At 40.5% G+C, this 20,899-nt stretch overlaps 1 protein-coding gene across 3 annotated transcripts in view; it reads left to right on the top strand.

Moving 5' to 3' along the window:
- PCCA (propionyl-CoA carboxylase subunit alpha) overlaps window positions 1–20,899 on the top strand; it is a 457,788-nt gene that overhangs the window by 22,857 nt on the left and 414,032 nt on the right. For all 3 annotated transcript variants that reach the window (XM_033177344.1, XM_033177343.1, XM_033177345.1), the window contains exons 3-4: window positions 5,933–5,980; window positions 6,090–6,158. In XM_033177344.1, coding sequence (XP_033033235.1) covers window positions 5,933–5,980; window positions 6,090–6,158 — 117 coding nt within the window. The remainder of the gene's footprint in view (window positions 1–5,932; window positions 5,981–6,089; window positions 6,159–20,899) is intronic.

The following is a 20,899-nucleotide window of genomic DNA, read 5'->3' as shown; positions in this document are numbered from 1 at the left end:
AAGCGATTCTCCTACCTCAGCCTCCCGAGTAGCTGGGATTACAGACACACACCACCATATCTGGCTAATTTTTGTTGTTGTTGTATTTTTAGTAGAGATGGTGTTTCACCATGTTGGCCAGGCTGGTCTCGAACTCCTGACCTCAGGTGATCCACCTGCCGCCCCCTCCCAAAATGCTGGGCTTATAGGCATGAGCTACCGTGCCTGGCCCAGGTTTAGCACGTTTAAAGAGATCAGAGGGTTAAAGGGTGTAGAAGTGGAATCCCCTTGGAATTTACTAAGCCTGTTTCGTCATAAATTCTGAAATCAATCCTGCTGCCTGTTGTCTTTGCCATCTCCTTTGCTGTGCCCTTGCCTAAGGTGGCTGTGGAGAAACTGTGTTTCCCTCAATGAGTGATGAATATTCTTTGGCACCTAGTCATGGTACAGATGCATGTTCAGACTAAGTTGGTCGTTTCACCCTTTGCTTGAGGGCTGCACTTAATCAGACCTTTCTCCTCCCGGATTCCTGCTGTCCTTGCAACCATTCATTCAATATTGACCTGGTCTGTTTATTCCTGCTGTCCCAAGTGCAAGCAGACTTGGTCTTTGGTGTAACACATATTTGTTAAATAAATTGATTCTCATTTGAATCTGTTATTAACTCCTTTCTTATTCCACATTTTATCAGTGACTTACATCATGTGCAACTTATCCAGGTGAAATTTAATCATCACTGACAACGTTATGTTTTTTTAACTTGAGTTCTAACAAGCTAACTGGTTGTCTTATGTACGTTCATGAGAATAAGGAAGATTTAACTTATGGTAACTGCTTGGATAAAGACCATTAAGTTTCAGCTGGCCTTAAATTAATGTGAGCCAGTACAGTACTGTGTTGTTCCTTTCACACTAATGTGAGCTGGCTGGGCTCAGTGGCTTATGCCTACAGTCTCTGCGCTTTGGGAGGCCGAGACACGGGATTCCTTGAGACCAAGAGTTCCATACCAACCTGGGTAACAGAACAAAACCCCATCTCTTAAAAAAAAAAGTGATCTTAGGTGTTATTAATAACATAGTGTTTAGAGCTTGCATTGTTATTCTCTGATCACATTATGTCATGGTATGTTCTGACATGAATACCTGGATGTGAACTCTCTGACTTTACCACTAGTGAACTTTGTAAGTGATTTAAGGCAAGTGATTTAGCCTCATCAAGCCTTAGTTTTTTTATTTGTAAAACGGAGATATTATCAGAACTGACTTCGTGGGATTATTATGCTAAATATTGTGCTCATAGCCATTACCTGATAGATGAAATAATGCACAGAAGGGATTCATCACAGTGCCTGCTGTATACAAAACGTGTCCTAAATGTCGGCTGCTTAATGTCCTTAACTGAATTTTGCGCATTTGGAAACTGAGACTCAAAGTCCATGGATAGTGAGTAGCTGGGTGTGAACTCATGTCTGTCCTTTTCCAGAGCTGGTGGACTTACCCATTGTGCTGTGCCCTTTCTCAAAAGAGTTGGGCAAGTGACCCAGTGTCCAGAGTTCTGCCGTCATTCCAACAAGTACCCAGGGCAGGGCCAGCTCAGCCCTCTTGGTGTCTGAATGGAGTGTGGTGCTAGCTGTGGAGTTAGAGCCCGGGAGAGAGCATCAAAACCTGGGGAAGGGAAAGGAAGAAGGAGGGGTAGACAGACAGTGGATTAAGAGAAAAATAACAGCCGGGCGCGGTGGCTCAAGCCTGTAATCCCAGCACTTTGGGAGGCCGAGACGGGCGGATCACGAGGTCAGGAGATCGAGACCATCCTGGCTAACATGGTGAAACCCCGTCTCTACTTAAAAAAAAAATACAAAAAATTAGCCGGGCGTGGTAGTGGGCGCCTGTAGTCCCAGCTACTCTGGAGGCTGAGCCAGGAGAATGGCGTGAACCTGGGAGGCGGAGCTTGCAGTGAGCCGAGATCGCGCCACTGCACTCCAGCCTGGGCGACAGAGCAAGACTCCTCAAAAAAAAAAAAAGAGAAAAATAACAACAACAACAAAAATCCTTAGGAAATGTTTTACTTCAGATGACATCATTAGTACAGTTATAGAGCAGCTACTGCCAAAGTTCTTCATTATCTATTCTGGTACCTGAAATCTCTGTCTTCAAGGGTCCAGGATCCTAATTTATAGTTGTCTTTTTCTGAGTGTCTTCAGGGTGCCTTATGAGTGACTCTCCACATACAGGATCAAGTCCCATTTTCTTGAATGGCATATGAGTCCTTGTCTCATCTGGACTGTTTTTATCCTAGCTTTATTTGCTGCAACTCTCCTAAGCGTACCATGCGCTTGAATCATGTTGAGAATTCCTTGTAATTCTTTAGCGCTACCCTCTTCTTCCGGTGTCACAACCTTTACACATGCTGTTCATGCGCTCCCTTCTCTGTGTGTAGCATCCTGCACACAGCCTTATTAGAGCACTTAACACGATTCATTGTGTTTGTGCCATATTTTACTTTGAAGTTGCCAAATGCACTTGATATTTACCTGTAATTGTTGATGCCGAGGGGCAGTTTTAGTTGGTTTTAATTGATTTGTATTTGTCTTCTGTTACAGGCATAGCCTACCTGGAAGAATGTATAGGAGACCAGTAACAGTGGTTGCCTTTTGGGCAAGGACTTGGGTGTTTCTTCAGTGTTCCCCCTTTTGTACTTTAAAAATTCTGAACCGTGATTTATTTAAAAGAAAATGTTATGTATGGAAGATTAATTGATATGGTTAGCTTTATTGAGTTTTATGCGCTAATTGGTAATACGTTAATAGCCCTTAACGGAGAAGATGTGTCAGATGCAGGTATTTGTTTTGATATAGCTTTTCCCTAGTTAGACAGATAAGGGCACACTCCTAAATTCGTAACAGCCTGGTATGTAGCCCAAAGGGGTGAAGAACAGTAGCTACAGCTAATGCTGAATGAATATATATTACATGCTAGGCATTATTCTAAACACTTTAAGGGTGTTAATTAATATCATTCTCACAACCTCTTGTGGCAGGTGCTGTTTTTACCTGTATTTTACATACCAGGAAATGAGAGGCAAGAAGGATGACTTGTTCATAGCAGGACACACAGGAGGAGAACATAGAGTGCTGGGAGTTCAGCCTGGGTGGTTTGGCTGCAGACTGACTCGTAATGACCATTCTGCTGCTTGAACAGAAATTAGAATGGGGATTCTTTCTTATTTCTTCCAGTGTTATGATTTGTTATATTTGCTGTAACAATTGTTTAATATATAATTTCTAGGAGTGGTGTTTGTGGTGATTATCAGAGATGGTCTGTTTCACAGTTAATATTAACATCACATTTTAAAACCCATTTAAGAAAGTGGAAACATTGTTTTCTCAGGATATGCTTACTGCTTAAGAGGGAGTTACCATGACCATTTAAATACAGAGAAGTAGATGATTTTACATTCTCAGACCTGAGGTGTGAGCAAGGCTCTGAGTGGCTTAGTGTTTTATCATATTAGAAGTTTACCTATTTTTAAGGCAGGGGCTTGCCTCGGGTTGGTGGAGTTAAGACATATATGATGTAAAGGTTAAACCAAGACCTAGAAAGCTTTTTTCACTTCTGAGATTCTGGACTTTTTCCTCTGTGTTAAAATACCGCTCTAGGCCGGGCGTGGTGGCTCAGGCTTGTAATCTCAGCACTTTGGGAGGCCAAGGCAGGCGAATCACCTGAGGTCAGGAGTTCGAGGCCAGCCTGGCCAAGATGGGGAAACCCCATCTCTACTAAAAATATAAAGAAATTAGCCGGGGGTGGTGGCACGCACCTGTAATCCCAGCTATCGGGAGGCTGAGGCAGGAGAATATCTTCAACCTGGGAGGCGGAGGTTACAATGAGCTGAGATCGCACCACTGCCCTCCAGCCTGGATGACAAAGTGAGACTCCATCTCAAAAAACAAACAAACAAACAAATTGCTCTAAGTTATATAAGAGTACTTTTTAAAAGATCATGTATAACTCTAAGTCTTCTTTTAGAAATGTAACTAACACTTTTTTTCTGTAGTTCCATTGAACTTAAAAACAATTCACAAATCCAGAAATTACCATGTGCCAATATGTATAACATCCAAATTACTTGGAATGGTGTGTTTTTAAAAACGATTAGCCTGTACAATTTTAGAGTAGGAAGAAAACCTTACTAAATAGCTTTCCTTTGGAGTGCTGCCAGTTTACGTGGAAATCAAGGCCTACAGAGATTGATTTACTTAAAGTTAAATAGGTCGTTAGTGGCAAAGCTGGACTTGGGTTTAGGTCTCTAGAAAAACACAGGATACACAGCTTCTCTACTATTTGGTCTCAGCTGCTTCAAAATTTGGTGGTTATTCAGACTTAACATTGTATTCAAATGGTGTAATCTGCTTAGCCTGGGCGTTTTTGGATATAAGCACAATTGGTACCTATTCTGAGTTACTGAAAATATGCCCTGTCCCAACAGAGATGGCAGATAAATTATTCTTACTTAGTATCAGACTTTCCTTTGAAAACAACTCATGACACTTAGAATTTCCCAGAACTTAGAAAATAAATTGTCAAGTAATTTTGGCCAAAGTGGTTTTTTTTTTTTTTTTTTTTGAGACAGAGTCTTGCACTGTCACCCAGGCTGCTGTGCAGTGGCACAATTTTAGCTCACTGCAACCTCTGCCTCCCGTGTTCAAGCGATTCCTGCCTCAGCCTCCCAAGTAGCTGAGATTACTTGGGATTACCAGCACTTGGGATTACAGGCATGCATCACCACGTCAGGCTAATTTTTGTATTTTATTTATTTATTTATTTATTTATTTATTTATTTATTTATTTCGAGACGGAGACTTGCTTTGCCTCCAGGCAGGAGTGCAGGGGCGTGATCTGGGCTCACTGCAGTCTCTACCTCCTAGGTTCACGCCATTCTCCTGCCTCAGCCTCCCGAGTAGCTGGGATTACAGGCGCACACCGCTAGACCCAGCTAATCTTTTTGTTTTTAAGTTTTTTGTATTTTTAGTAGAGACGGGGTTTCACCATACTGGCCAGGATGGTCTCAATCTCCTGACCTCATGATCCACCCACCTTGGCCTCGCAAAGTTCTGGGATTACAGGCGTGAGCCACTGTGCCCAGCCTTTTTGTATTTTTAGTAGAGACGGGGTTTCACCATGTTGGTCAGACTGGTCTGGAACTCCTGACCTTGTGATCCACCTACCTCGGCCTCCCAAAGTGCTGGGATTATAGGCATGAGCCAGTTCCCCCCCGGCTTGACCAAAGCCTTTTTATTTTTTATTTTTGAGACGGAGTCTCGCTCTGTTGCCCAGGCTGGAGTGCAGTTGGCCGGATCTCAGCTCACTGCAAGCTCCGCCTCCCGGGTTCACGCCGTTCTTCTGCCTCAACCTGCCGAGTAGCTGGGACTACAGGCGCCCGCCACCTCGCCCGGCTCGTTTTTTGTATTTTTTAGTAGAGACGGGGTTTCAGCGTGTTAGCCAGGATGGTCTCAATCTCCTGACCTCTTGATCCGCCCGTCTCGGCCTCCCAAAGTGCTGGGATTACAGGCTTGAGCCACCGCGCCCAGCCGACCAAATTGTTTTAGTGTCTGAAATATCATTTGAAGATTTTCTTTTGGCTAGAGAATTGATAAATACCCCCATTGTGAATATATTCACCTACTATGCTTTAACAAAGTAATTATAGAACCCAATCATATCAGGTGAATTTTGTAGTTTCCTGGTTGTAAATGATTATACTATTTAATAACCTATTTTAATATTACCCTAACTATTTATAGTACATTTAATATCACTAAGTAATATAGTATTTAATGTTACTCTAAGTAGTGATTTTTTTAGGATTATATTCAGTGTTAATGTTGGAAAAAGTTGGTGTTTTTTGGTCCCAAAGTAAGAGTAACAATTTCTAATGAATGTGTTTTTTCTCTCTTCAGACTTTTGATAAAATTCTTATTGCTAATAGAGGAGAAATTGCATGTCGGGTGAGTAGAATTTTCATCTTATTTTCCATTTTACTCTATGAAATTATTTATTATTAAACCCCTTTAAGTGTGAATCACTATTAATATACATTAATATATTTTAAAATAGGTTATTAAAACTTGCAAGAAGATGGGCATTAAGACAGTTGCCATCCACAGTGATGCTGATGCTAGTTCTGTAAGTATATTTTTGCTTTGTTTAAATCAGGACTTAATTTTGGGTCAAGCAGAAAAAGTGAGAAATACAGCTTTTTTTCTTGGCCTGCAAAAGATATATTCAAATTTAAAAACTGTTTACTTGTTCTCTGTTGTGTTAAGCAAAATGACATTATCACAATATCTTCTATATGTGCCTTAAGTATTTTCTTTTCATAGCTTTAAAAACTTAGACTGAAAAATTGCGAGGCTGATTGCTGGTCACCAAGTAGGTTTAAGCAAAGCATGAGGAAGTGTGAGTCAAAGATTAATGAAATGTTTACACAATGCTCCCTTATGAGAGCACTTTCACCCAGTATAACTTCAGTATCACTAAGGGAATGCTACAATTGTTTCACCTTTCCTAAATGCTTCAACGTGTTCAGCTGAAAGTTTGACAAAAATGAAAGTCAGGTTAATGCTAATTGGATACGAACAAAAGAAGGTTTAGCATAAAGCAGATATACTTTTATTTGGCACTTTTAACACAGCAGGCCTTTATTTATTTATTTTTTTGAGACAGAGTCTTGATCTGTCGTCCAGGCTGGAGTACAGTGGCGTGATCTCACTTCACTACAACCTCTGCCTCCTGGGTTCAAGTGATTCTTCCGCCTCAGCCTCCTGAGTAGCTGGGATTACAGGCACCTGCCGTCATGCCTGGCTAATTTTTGTATTTTTGGAGAGATGGGGTTTCACCAGGTTGGCCAGGCTGGTGTTGAACTCCTGACCTTAGGTGATCCGCCTGCCCCGGCCTCCCAAAGTGCTAGGATTACAGGCTTGAGCCACCACACCCGGCCCACAGCAGGGACTTTTTTAGTAGTAGTGTTATGAATGAGTAGAAAAAAATACCCTGGGGAAAGAACGTAAATTATTAGGTCTTTATGGCATGAACTATAAGTAGTTGAATACTAATGCAAGCATTGTTTCTCATTGTCTCACACTACTTTTGATAATGGGACCCTTTGGTAGGGTCCATCACTTAGTGACAGGGATATGTTCTGAGAAATGCATCGTTAGGTGAGTTCAGTCTTATGTGACCATCACAGAATGTGCTTACGCAAACCTTGATAATATAGCCTAGTATACACCTATATGGTATAGCCTATTCCTCCTGTGCTACAAACCTGTACAGCATGTGACTGTACTAAATACTGTAGGCAACTGTAACACAATGGTGTTTGTGTATATAAGCGTATCTAAACACAGAAAAGGTACAGTAAAAATGTAGTATAAAAGATTAAAAATGGTACACTTGTATAGGGCACTTACTGTGGATGGAGCTTGTAGGACTGGAAGCTGGTCTGGGTGAGTCAGGGAGTGAGCGAAGGCCTCACTGTCACTACTGAAGACATTACTGTCACTACTGTAGACTTCATAAACACTGTGCACTTAGGCTACCCTACATTTATAGAAAAATAGTTTTCTTTCTTCAGTAATAAATTAACCTTAGCATACCATAACTTTTTTACATTGTAAACTTTTAAATTTTGTCTTTACTCTTTGACTCTTTCTTTCTTTTTTTTTTTTTCTTGAGACAGAGTCTTACTCTGTCAGCCAGGCTAGAGTGCAATGGCACAATCTTGGCTCACTGCAACCTCCGTCTCCCGGGTTCAAGCAATTCTCCTGCCTCATCCTCTCGAGTAGCTGGGATTACAGGCATGTGCCACCACGCTCAGCTAATTTTTGTATTTTTAGTAGAGACAGGGTTTCACCATGTTGGCCAGGCTGGTCTTGAACTCCTGACCTCAGGTAATCTGCCCGCCTCACCCTCCCAAAGTGCTGGGATTACAGGCATGAGCCACCACGCCTGGGTTTAGTCTTTGACTCTTTCTTAATAAAACAGCATAAAATGCAAACATTGTACAACTGTACAAAAATGTTTTCTTTATATCCTTGTTTTATAAGCTTTTTTCTGTTTTTAAAGTTTTTTATTTTTCATTTATTTTTTACTTTTTGAACTTTTTTGGTAAAAACAAAGACTCAAATGCATACATTAGCCTAGACCTGCACAGGATCAGGCTCATCACGACATCAGTAGGCACGAGATCACATTAAGTTAGAAAGCTTCTGCACAGCCAAAGAAGCAACAAAATGAAGAGACAATCCACAGAATGGGAGAAAATATTTGCAAACTACCCATCGGATGAGGGATTAGTAACCAGAATGTATAAGGAGCTCAAACAACTCTATAGGAAAAAATTCTAATAATTTGATGAAAAAATGAGCAAAAAGGCCAGGTGCGGTGGTTCACGCCTGTAATCCCAGCACTTTGGGAGACTGAGCGGGCAGATCACTTGAGGTCAGGAGTTCGAGACTTAGAATAAATAAATGCATGTTTAACCAGCCTGGCCAACATGGTGAAACCCTGTCTCTACTAAAAATACAAAAATTAGCCGGGTGTGGTGGCACACATCTGTAGTCCCAGCTACCTGGAGGCCGGGGCAGGAAGCTTGAACCTGGGAGGTGGAGGTTGCTGTGAGGCAAGATCGTGCCACTGCACTGTAGCCTGGGCGACCAGGCGAGACTATGTCCAAAGGAAAAGAAAAAGGGGGCAAAAGATCTGAATAGGCATTTTTCAAAAGAAGACATACAAATCACAAATAGATATATGTAAATGTGCTCGACAGTATTCATTACGGAAATGCAAATCAGAAGTACAATGAGATATCTCAACCCAGTTAAAATGGCTTTTATCCAAAAGACATAACGAGTACTGTCGAGGATGTAGAGAAAGAACCCTCATACACTGTTGGTGGGAATGTAAGTTACTACAACCACTGTAAAGAACAGTGTGGAGGTTCCTCAAACAACTAAAACTATCATATGATCCAGCTGCTAGATGTACATCCACTGCTAGGGGTACACCTAGCACCTGGGAAATCAGTATATGGAGGAGATATCTGCACTCCCATGTTTATTGTAGCATTTTTCACAATAGCCAAGATTTGGAGGCAACTTAAGTGTCCATCAATAGATGAATGGATAAAGAAAATGTGGTAGGGGGCGGAGCAAGATGGCTGAATAGGAACACCTCCAGTCTCCAACTCCCGGCGCGAGCGACACAGAAGACCGGTGGTTTCTGCATTTTCAACTGAGGTACTGGGGTCATCTCACTGGGGAGTGCCGGACAGTCGGTGCTGGTCAGCTGCTGTAGCCCGACTAGCAAGAGCTGAAGCAGGGCGAGGCATTGCCTCACCTGGGAAGCACAAGGGGGAAGGGAATCCCTTTTCCTAGCCAGGGGAACTGAGACACACAACACCTGGAAAATCGGGTAGTTCCCACCCCAATACTGTGCTTTAAGTAAACGGGCACACCAGGAGATTATACCCACACCTGGCCGGGAGGGGCCCACGGCCACGGAGCCTCCCTCATTGCTAGCACAGCAGTCTGCAATCTAACCGCAAGGCAGCAGCGAGACTGGGGGAGGGGCGCCCGCCATTGCTGAGGCTTAAGTAGGTAAACAAAGCTGCTGGGAAGCTTGAACTGGGTGGAGCTCACAGCAGCTCAAGGAAACCTGCCTGTCTCTGTAGACTCCACCTCTGGGGACAGGGCACAGCTAAAAAAACAACAGGGAAAGCAGCAGAGGCCTGTGCAGACCCGAACAACTCTGTCTGACAGCTTTGAAGAGAGCAGTGGATCTCCCAACATGGAGATTGAGATCTGAGAACGGACAGACTGCCTGCTCAAGTGGGTCCCTGACCCCTGAGTAGCCTAACTGGGAGACATCCCCCACTAGGGGCAGTCTGACACCCCACACCTCACAGGGTGGAGTACACTCCTGAGAGGAAGCTCCCAAAGTAAGAATCAGACAGATACACTCGCTGTTCAGCAATATTCTATCTTCTGCAACCTCTGCTGCTGATACCCAGGCAAACAGGGTCTGGAGTGGACCTCAAGCAATCTCCAACAGACCTACAGCTGAGGTTCCTGACTATTAGAAGGAAAACTATCAAACAGGAAGAACACCTATACCAAAACCCCATCAGTACGTCACCATCATCAAAGACCAGAGGCAGATAAAACCACAAAGATGGGGAAGAAGCAGGGCAGAAAAGCTGGAAATTCAAAAAATAAGAGCGCATCTCCCCCTGCAAAGGAGCGCAGCTCATTGCCAGCAACGGATCAAAGCTGGTCAGGGAATGACTTTGACGAGATGAGAGAAGAAGGCTTCAGTCCATCAAACTTCTCAGAGCTAAAGGAGGAATGACGTACCCAGCGCAAAGAAACTAAAAATCTTGAAAAAAGAGCGGAAGAATTGATAGCTAGAATAATTAATGCAGAGAAGATCATAAATGAAATGACAGAGATGAAAACCATGACACGAGAAATACGTGACAAATGCACAAGCTTCGGTAACCGACTCGATCAACTGGAAGAAAGAGTATCAGCGATTGAGGATCAAATGAATGAAATGAAGCGAGAAGAGAAACCAAAAGAAAAAAGAAGAAAAAGAAATGAACAAAGCCTGCAAGAAGTATGGGATTATGTAAAAAGACCAAATCTACGTCTGATGGGGTGCCTGAAAGTGAGGGGGAAGATGGAACCAAGTTGGAAAACAGTCTTCAGGATATCATCCAGGAGAACTTCCCCAACCTAGCAGGGCAGGCCAACATTCAAATTCAGAAATACAGAGAACACCACAAAGATACTCCTCCAGAAGAGCAACTCCAAGACACATAATTGCCAGATTCACCAAAGTTGAAATGAAGGAAAAAATCTTAAGGGCAGCCAGAGAGAAAGGTCGGGTTACCCCAAAGGGAAGCCCATCAGACTAACAGCAGATCTCTCGGCAGAAACTCTACAAGCCAGAAGAGAGTGGGGGCCAATATTCAACATTCTTAAGAGAGAATTTTAAACCAGAATTTCATATCCAGCCAAACTAAGTTTCATCAGTGAAGGAGAAATAAAATCCTTTACAGATAAGCAAATGCTTAGAGATTTTGTCACCACCAGGCCTGCCTTACAAGAGACCCTGAAGGAAGCCCTAAACATGGAAAGGAACAACCGGTACCAGCCATTGCACAAACATGCCAAAATGAAAAGACCATCGAGGCTAGGAAGAAACTGCATCAACTAACGAGCAAAAAAACCAGTTAATATCATAATGGCAGGATCAAGTTCACACATAACAATATTAACCTTAAATGTTAATGGACTAAATGCTCCAATTAAAAGACACAGACTGGCAAACTGGATAAGAGTCAAGACCCATCAGTCTGCTGTATTCAGGAGACCCATCTCACATGCAGAGACATACATAGGCTCAAAATAAAGGGATAGAGGAAGATCTACCAAGCAAATGGAGAACAAAAAAAAGCAGGGGTTGCAATCCTAGTCTCTGATAAAATAGACTTTAAACCATCAAAGACCAAAAGAGACAAAGAAGGCCATTACATAATGGTAAAGGGATCAATTCAACAGGAAGAGCTAACTATCCTAAATATATATGCACCCAATACAGGAGCACCCAAATTCATAAAGCAAGTCCTTAGAGACTTACAAAGAGACTCAGACTCCCATACAATAATAATGGGAGACTTCAACACTCCACTGTCAACATTAGACAGATCAACGAGACAGAAAGTTAACAAGGATATCCAGAATTGAACTCATCTCTGCACCAAGTGGACCTAATAGACATCTATAGAACTCTCCACCCCAAATCAACAGAATATACATTCTTCTCAGCACCACATCGCACTTATTCCAAACTGACCACATAATTGGAAGTAAAGCACTCCTCAGCAAATGTACAAGAACAGAAATTATAACAAACTGTCTCTCAGACCACAGTGCAATCAAACTAGAACTCAGGACTAAGAAACTCAATCAAAACCGCTCAACTACATGGAAACTGAACAACTGCTCCTGAATGACTACTGGGTACATAACGAAATGAAGGCAGAAATAAAGATTCTTTGAAACCAATGAGAACAAAGACAACATACCAGAATCTCTGGGACACATTTAAAGCAGTGTGTAGAGGGAAATTTATAGCACTAAATGCCCACAAGAGAAAGCTGGAAAGATCTAAAATTGACACTCTAATCACAATTAAAAGAACTGGAGAAGCAAGAGCAAACACATTCAAAAGCTAGCAGAAGGCAAGAAATAACTAAGATTAGAGCAGAACTGAAGGAGATAGAGACACAAAAAACCCTCCAAAAAATCAATGAATCCAGGAGTTGGGTTTTTGAAAAAATCAACAAAATTGACAGACCGCTAGCAAGACTAATAAAGAAGAAAAGAGAGAAGAATCAAATAGACGCAATAAAAAATGATAAAGGGGATATCACCACCGACCCCACAGAAATACAAACAACCATCAGAGAATACTATAAATGCCTCTACGCAAATCAACTAGAAAATCTAGAAGAAATGGATAATTTCCTGGAAATGGATAATTTCCAAGACTAAACCAGGAAGAAGTTGAATCCCTGAATAGACCAATAGCAGGCTCTGAAATTGAGGCAATAATTAAGAGCCTACCAACCAAAAAAAGTCCAGGACCAGATGGATTCACAGCTGAATTCTACCAGAGTTACAAGGAGGAGCTGGTACCATTCCTTCTGAAACTATTCCAATCAATTGAAAAATAGGGAATTCTCCCTAACTCATTTTATGAGGCCAACATCATCCTGATACCAAAGCCTGGCAGAGACACAACAAAAAAAGAGAATTTTAGACCAATATCCCTGATGAACATCGATGCAAAAATCCTCAATAAAATACTGGCAAACCGGATTCAGCAGCACATCAAAAAGCTTATCCACCATGATCAAGTGGGCTTCATCCCTGGGATGCAAGGCTGGTTCAACATTCGCAAATCATAAACGTATCCACCATATAAACAGAACCAAAGACAAGAACCACATGATTATCTCAATAGATGCAGAAAAGGCTTTTGACAAAATTCAACAGCCCTTCATGCTAAAAACGCTCAATAAATTCGGTATTGATGGAACGTACCTCAAAATAATAAGAGCTATTTATGACAAACCCACAGCCAATATCATACTGAATGGGCAAAAACTGGAAAAATTCCCTTGGAAAACTGGCACAAGACAGGGATGCCCTCTCTCACCACTCCTATTCACATAGTCTTGGAAGTTCTGGCTAGGGCAATCAGGCAAGAGAAAGAAATCAAGGGTATCCAGTTAGGAAAAGAAGAAGTCAAATTGTCCCTGTTTGCAGATGACATGATTGTATATTTAGAAAACCCATTGTCTCAGCCCAAAATCTCCTTAAGCTGATAAGCAACTTCAGCAAAGTCTCAGGATACAAAATCAATGTGCAAAAATCCCAAGCATTCTTATACACCAGTAACAGACAAACAGAGAGCCAAATCAGGAATGAACTTCCATTCACAATTGCTTCAAAGAGAATCCAAAAGGAATCCAACTTACAAGGGATGTAAAGGACCTCTTCAAGGAGAACTACAAACCACTACTCAGTGAAATAAAAGAGGACGTAACAAATGGAAGAACATACCATGCTCATGGATAGGAAGAGTCAATATCGTGAAAATGGCCATACTGCCCAAGGTTATTTATAGATTCAATGCCATCCCCATCAAGCTACAATGACTTTCTTCACAGAATTGGAAAAAACGGCTTTAAAGTTCATATGGAACCAAAAAAGAGCCCGCATTGCCAAGACAATCCTAAGTCAAAAGGACAAAGCTGGAGGCGTCACGCTACCTGACTTCAAACTATACTACAAGGCTACAGTACCAAAACAGCATGGTACTGGTACCAAAACAGAGATATAGACCAATGGAACAGAACAGAGTCCTCAGAAATAATACCACACATCTACAGCCATCTGATCTTTGACAAACCTGAGAGAAACAAGAAATGGGGAAAAGACTCCCTATTTAATAAATGGTGGTGGGAAAATTGGCTAGCCATAAGTAGAAAGCTGAAACCGGATCCTTTCCTTACTCCTTATATGAAAATTAATTCAAGATGGATTAGAGACTTAAATGTTAGACCTAATACCATAAAAACCCTAGAAGAAAACCTAGGTAGTACCATTTAAGACATAGGCATGGGCAAGGACTTCATGTCTAAAACACCAAAAGCAACGGCAGCAAAAGCCAAAATTGACAGATGGGATCTGATTAAACTAAAGAGCTTCTGCACAGCAAAAGAAACTACCATCAGAGTGAACAGGCAACCTACAGAATGGGAGAAAATTTTTGCAATCTACTCATCGGACAAAGGGCTAATATCCAGAATCTACAAAGAACTCAAACAAATTTACAAGAAAAAAACAAACACCCCATCAAAAAGTGGGGAAAGGATATGAACAGACATTTCTCAAGAAGAACATTCATACAGCCAACAGACACATGAAAAAATGCTCATCATCACTGGCCATCAGAGAAATGCAAATCCAAACCACAATGAGATACCATCTCACACCAGTTAGAATGGCAATCATTAAAAAGTCAGGCAACAACAGGTGCTGGAGAGGATGTGGAGAAATAGGCACACTTTTACACTGTTCGTGGGTTTGTAAACTAGTTCAACCATTATGGAAAACAGTATGGCGATTCCTCAAGGATCTAGAACTAGATGTACCATATGACCCAGCCATCCCACTACTGGGTATATACCCAAAGGATTATAAATCATGCTGCTATAAAGACACATGCACACGTATGTTTATTGCGGCACTATTCACAATGGCACAGACTTGGAATCAACCCAAATGTCCATCAGTGACAGACTGGATTAAGAAAATGTGGCACATATACACCATGGAATATTATGCAGCCATAAAAAAGGATGAGTTCATGTCCTTTGTAGGGACATGGATGCAGCTGGAAACCATCATTCTTAGCAAACTATCACAAGAACAGAAAACCAAACACCGCATATTCTCACTCATAGGTGGGAACTGAACAATGAGATCACTTGGACTCGGGAAGGTGAACATCACACACGGGGGTCTATCATGGGGAGGGGGGAGGGGGTAGGGATTGCATTGGGAGTTATACCTGATATAAATGATGAATTGAGGGGTGCTGACGAGTTGATGGGTGCAGCACACCAACATGGCACAAGCATACATATGTAACAAACCTACACGTTATGCACATGTACCCTACAACTTGAAGTATAATTAAAAAAAAAAAAAAAGAAAAAGAAAAGGTGGTACATATGTACGGTACCATTCAGCCATAAAAAAGAATGAGATCTTGTCATTTGCAATAGCAGGGATGGAACTGGTGGAGGACATTATGTTAAGTGAAATAAGCCAGGCACAGAAACGCAAGTTTTGCATGTACTCACTCATTTGTGGGAGCTAGAAATGAAAACAATTGGACTCATAGACATACAGAGTAGAAGGATGGTTACCAGAGGCTAGTCAGGGTGTATGGAGCGGAGGGGTGGGGATGATTAATGGGTACAAGAATATAGTTAGATGGAATAAATAAGATCTTGTATATGATGGCACAACAGGGGACTACAGTCTGCAGTAATTTGTGGTACATTTTAGAATAATTTAGGGAATAGAATTGGGATGCTTGTAACACAAATAAATGAATGATTGAGATGATGGCTACCCCATTTATCCTGATGTGATTATTATACATTGTATGCTTGTATCAAAATATTTCATTACTTCATAAATATATACACCTCCTATATACCCACAAAAATAAAAAAAGACATCACTAGGCAAATAGGAATTTTTCAGCTCCATTATTGGAGCTGAAATGTACATGCAGTACATTGCTGACCAAAATGTCATATGGCGTACGACTGTATTCTGATCTACAGGTAGACATTTCAGACTTCACTTTTACAAAAGTGGTTTCAAAAGAATTGTTGTTATGTTTTTCTCATTCGTACCTTCCCTGAGCACCTGTGGTAGTTTTATGTTTTAGAGACTTTTCACCACTTCTGGCTGAAAGTAGAATATACCAGAGATTATGATACATAATTTATAATAAAATTTACCAGACCCCATAATGGAAGCAATTGCACACTCAGTCAAAACTTTCTCTTATTATGACCTAATTTAAGTCTGTTTCTAGAAAGACACCATAAGTAAAAGCAGGATAATGATGGTTGGAATGTCAAAAGTTTCATTTAAACCTCAACAGTAGGGTCAAATCTGCTATGTGGTTTCTGTTTTAGTCTCAAGGATGTGAACTGAGACTGAAAAGGTGAATTCCTGTAACAGCATGTTTTGCTTCCTCAGCACATGATCACAGAGGTTACTATTATAGCTAATCAGCTTTTTAGTATCAGTAACATGAACAAGCCATGCTATTCAGATGTATTTGCATGTTTGTTTTCAAGAGGTGAGCATTTTAAATGTAACTTGGAGTAAAAAACCTTATAGACTTTGCATGTTAATTTCATATGTGGAAATGTAAATACTATTCCAGTAGGAAAATACTGCAACAATTGATTGTGAAAGCTATTCATTGTCTATTATAAACAATGAATTTTCAAGGTAATTATGCAAGGAAAAGGAAGAATGGATACTACACATATTAACTGATAAGTCACACAAGGAAGGAAAGCCAGCTAACTTGCAAACAATTAATGTTTGATGAAAAATGTTGGCTTTTAGAGATGATTATGCGGTTTACCTCTGCTGGTCCCTTCCCGCCCGTATGTTCTTCAGAATTCCTCAGGATTCTTGGTCCTTTGCTCTTCCATGTGAATTGTAGGATGAGCTGCTCAAATTCCTCCCCTTCCCCAATTTTTAGCTACCATGAACAAGATTTTTATAAGTATAACTTTTGCATGTCTTTTTGTGAACATAATTTTGATTTTTTTGGGGTAAATATCTAGGAGTGGAGTAGCTGGGTCTTGGGGTAGATAAGGAATTGGCAACTGTTTTTGTTTGAAAATAAATATATTTTTGTCTGGATAGCAATGTATTTATGATTTTGCAGGCCCCTGTGGTCTCTGTTACATATGCTTCTTTTTGTTTTGTTTTGTTTTGTTTTAACAACACTTTAAAAATGTGAAAACTATTGTTAGCTTGAGAGCTGTGCAAAAACAGCCCTTGGATCAGATTTGGCCTGTGGGTAGACAGTATTTTGCTGATGCCTAGAATAAATAAATGCGTGTTTAAATTTATAAGAAGCTGCTAAACAGTTCTCTGTCATGGTTGTATCATATTTTACTCCCTCCAGAAATGTATGAGGTCAGGGTGCTTTTGTGTCCTTGCCAGCACTTGGTGTTTTCAGTCCATTTGATTTTGTGTTTTAAGTGGTTGTGAAGCAGTATGTCATTGTGCTTTTAATTTTAGATTTTCCTGATGGATACTGATGTTGAGTACTTTTTTGTGTTATTGGTCATTCATTTACATTTTTTTCTGAAGCATTTGTTCAAACACAATGAAAAAAATTTAGAAAAGTAGTACCAGTATACTGGTATCAGTTTACCATTATATACCAGTATAAGGGTATCTGTATACCCTTCACCTAGATTCACCAATTGTTAACATTTTGGCTGTTTGCTTTATATCTGTATCCATATATACATTGTGTGTGTGCATTTTTTTTTTTTTTTTTTTTGGCTAAACAATTTGAAAATAATTACAGGACATGGTTGAAGCTGGAAACCATCATTCTCAGCAGACTGTCACAGGGACAGAAAACCAAACACCTCATGTTCTCACTCATAGGTGGAAACTGAACAATGAGTACACTTGGACACAGGGTGGGGAACATCACACACTGGGGCCTGTGGTGGGGTGGGGGGATGGGGGAGGGATAGCATTAGGAGAAATACCTAATGTAAGTGATGGGTTGATGGGTGCAGCAAACCAACATGACACATGTATACCTATGTAACAAACCTGCATGTTGTGCAAATGTACCCTAGAACTTATAGTTTAAAAAAAAAAAGCATTACAAAAAATCCCCTGGACAGGAAAAAAAAAAAAAAAAAGATACAGACATTGTGGCATTTTTATCCCTAAATACTATTCATCTCGCAGTAATAAGTATGGTTTTCTACATATCTATAATACCTTATGAAACCTAAGAAAATAACTCATTATTCTGTAATATCATGTAATATGCATACCACATTCAGGTTTCTCCACTTGACCCCAGTTGTCCTTTTTAATATTTTTCTTTGATCCACAGTTCAGTCAAGGCTCATGAGTTATACTTGGTTATTATACCTCTTTAGTCTCTTAATCTAAAATAGTGCCCCTATCCTCCCTCCTTTTTTTGTTTGATTTTTATTATGTTGGCTTTTAGACATTCTGGCTTTGTATGATTATTTTCTCATGAATAGATTCAAATTAAATATTTGACAAGACTACTTCATAAGTGCTTTTTTTCTTTTCTTTTCTTTTTTTTTTTTTGAGACAGGGTCTGTCTCAGTTGTCCAGGCTGGAGTGCAGTGGTGAGATTATAGTTCACTCCAGCCTGACTTCCTGGGTACAAGCAATCCTCCCACCTTAGTTTCCCAAGTAGTTGTGACTACAGGTGCATGCCTGCACGCCTGGCTGATTTTTGTATTTTTTGTAGAGATGGGGTTTCATCATCTTGCCCAGGCTGGTCTTGAACTCCTGGGCTCAAGAGGTCCTCCTGCCTTGGCGTCTAAACTGCTGGGATTACAGGCGTGAGCCTCCATACCCCAGCCAGTAATGTTATATATTTTTTTAATAGTAATATCGTAACAAGAGGTTCTTAATGTTGAATTGTTCTGTTGTTATGCTAAGTATGATCATTTGGTTTTACCAGGTCTTCCCATTATAATGGTGCATTTTCTTTTTTTTTTTATTAAATACTTTTTGGGGTGAGTTTTTGAATCCATGTGAATATTTTGTCCCTCGACCACCTCTCTAACGTTTTTGCATAGATAATGAAAATTGCCTGAGCTTGATTACTTCGGTTGCATTTGTCTTTTTTGCTGTCTGTTGAGTAAGCTGTTGATTTTCTGCTCCATTTTGAATCTGCCTGTTTTTATGTATTATCTTTTTTCTTATGTATTGAGGCCTTCAGTATATTTATTTTTAGCATACTTAATTTAAAGAAATATCATATTTTATTAGTTCAAGTTGGTGGGTGTTTATTTCTATTCCTGACTCTTTCTCATCACGTACTGTTTCCTCACATGTTTAAATTTTGGCATGTGATTTTATGTTGGTGCTTTTATTGTTGAATTTCAAGATGGTTTGGGTTATGGATTTGGCCAGGTAGGGTAGGTGTTGTATTTGTTTCCATCACACCATCAGGTATCACTTATCTGGGACTAACTTTTATATTAATATTTTGGCATAAAGATTGTCAAAGTTTGAAGATCATGGGAAGAACAAAATGAGATTGCACACACACATACACACCTGTTGAATAGGCTCATGGTTTCTAATTTCTAGAGACATATTCCTTTACTTTGAACCACAGAGATACGAACATACAGTTTATCCTCTCTATTTAGTCGGTTGATTTCTCCCCCACAACCTTTCACTGAGAATGTAATCTTTGAGCCTCCTGGCTTTAGACAGAAGGGTTTCCTTCAAACCTCCAACTCACATGGGATCTGTTTCCTTTCTCTGATTGTTAAAATGCAATCTTCTAGATTATTGAGATTCCCACCTTCACTCTCCAAGACTGGCTCTTGTGGATGCAGACTGATTTTCATTTTTATATTATTTATTTATTATTTGAGCCGGAGTTTTGCTCTTGTTGTCCACGCTGGAATGCAATGGCATGATCTCAGCTCACTGCAACCTCCACCTCCTGGGTTCAAGCGATTCTCCTGTCTCAGCCTCCCGAATAGCTGGGCTTGCAGGCATGCATCACCAAACCTAGTTAATTTTGAATTTTCAGTAGAGACAGGGTTTCACCATGTTGGCCAGGCTGGTCTCGAACTCCTGACCTCAGGTGATCCACCCGCCTCAGCCTTCCAAAGTGCTGAGATTACAGGTTTGAGCCACCGTGCCCAGCCAGATTTTTAGATTACTTTTTTTTTTTGAGACAGAGCCTTGCCCTGTTGCCCAGGCTGGAGTGCAGTGGTGTGAGCATAGCAAACTACAGCCATGAACTCCTGGGCTCAAGTGATAGTCCTGCTTCAGCCTCCTGAGTAACTGGGACTACATGTACATGCTGTTGCGGCCTACTTCCTTTTTCTTTGTTTTTCATCCCTTGTAGTTTTTTTGTGAGCCAAGCCCTTCATTTGAAGGATGTTTGTTATATTTAATCTAGGTCTTTAGATGTTTTAAGGAGGATTTGCAGGTTATTTAGTTGGCTTATTGTTGGTTTGTCTTAAAACAATATGACATCCTATTCTCTGTTGAGGAAATTCTCTCAATTTCTTTGAGAAATAAAGACTGATCTAGAGTAGTCTTAAAGTCAGGCTTTCCCTAGGAAAACAGTTCATTTATAACGATGAGATTAATGTGCCTGAATCCAGGGATGAGGCCACAGGGAAGCAGTATAAAATACTCCAATGGGAATTGGTCAGGGAAGGAAAAAGCAAAATGGGAGTTAAGCTTCTTATTAAGTCATGAATTGTCTTTTATGTTTCATTTTCCAGGCCCTAGAAAAGCATGCTTATTATTCTCTGGGAAGATTTGTGGAGAATGGTTTATGAAGAGAAGACAATTCTAGTACAAGAATGTAACCAGCTGGGATTTTGATTGATATTGCATTGTGTCTGTAGATCATTTTGGAGTGTATAGCTATCTCAACATTTTTTAAGTCTTCCTATCCATGAACATGTGATATTCTTCCAT

Source organism: Trachypithecus francoisi, unplaced genomic scaffold, assembly GCF_009764315.1.
Source record: "Trachypithecus francoisi isolate TF-2019V2 unplaced genomic scaffold, Tfra_2.0 Lachesis_group18, whole genome shotgun sequence".
Classification (NCBI taxonomy): Eukaryota; Metazoa; Chordata; class Mammalia; order Primates; family Cercopithecidae; genus Trachypithecus; species Trachypithecus francoisi.
This window is presented reverse-complemented; position numbering and strand designations above follow the sequence as displayed.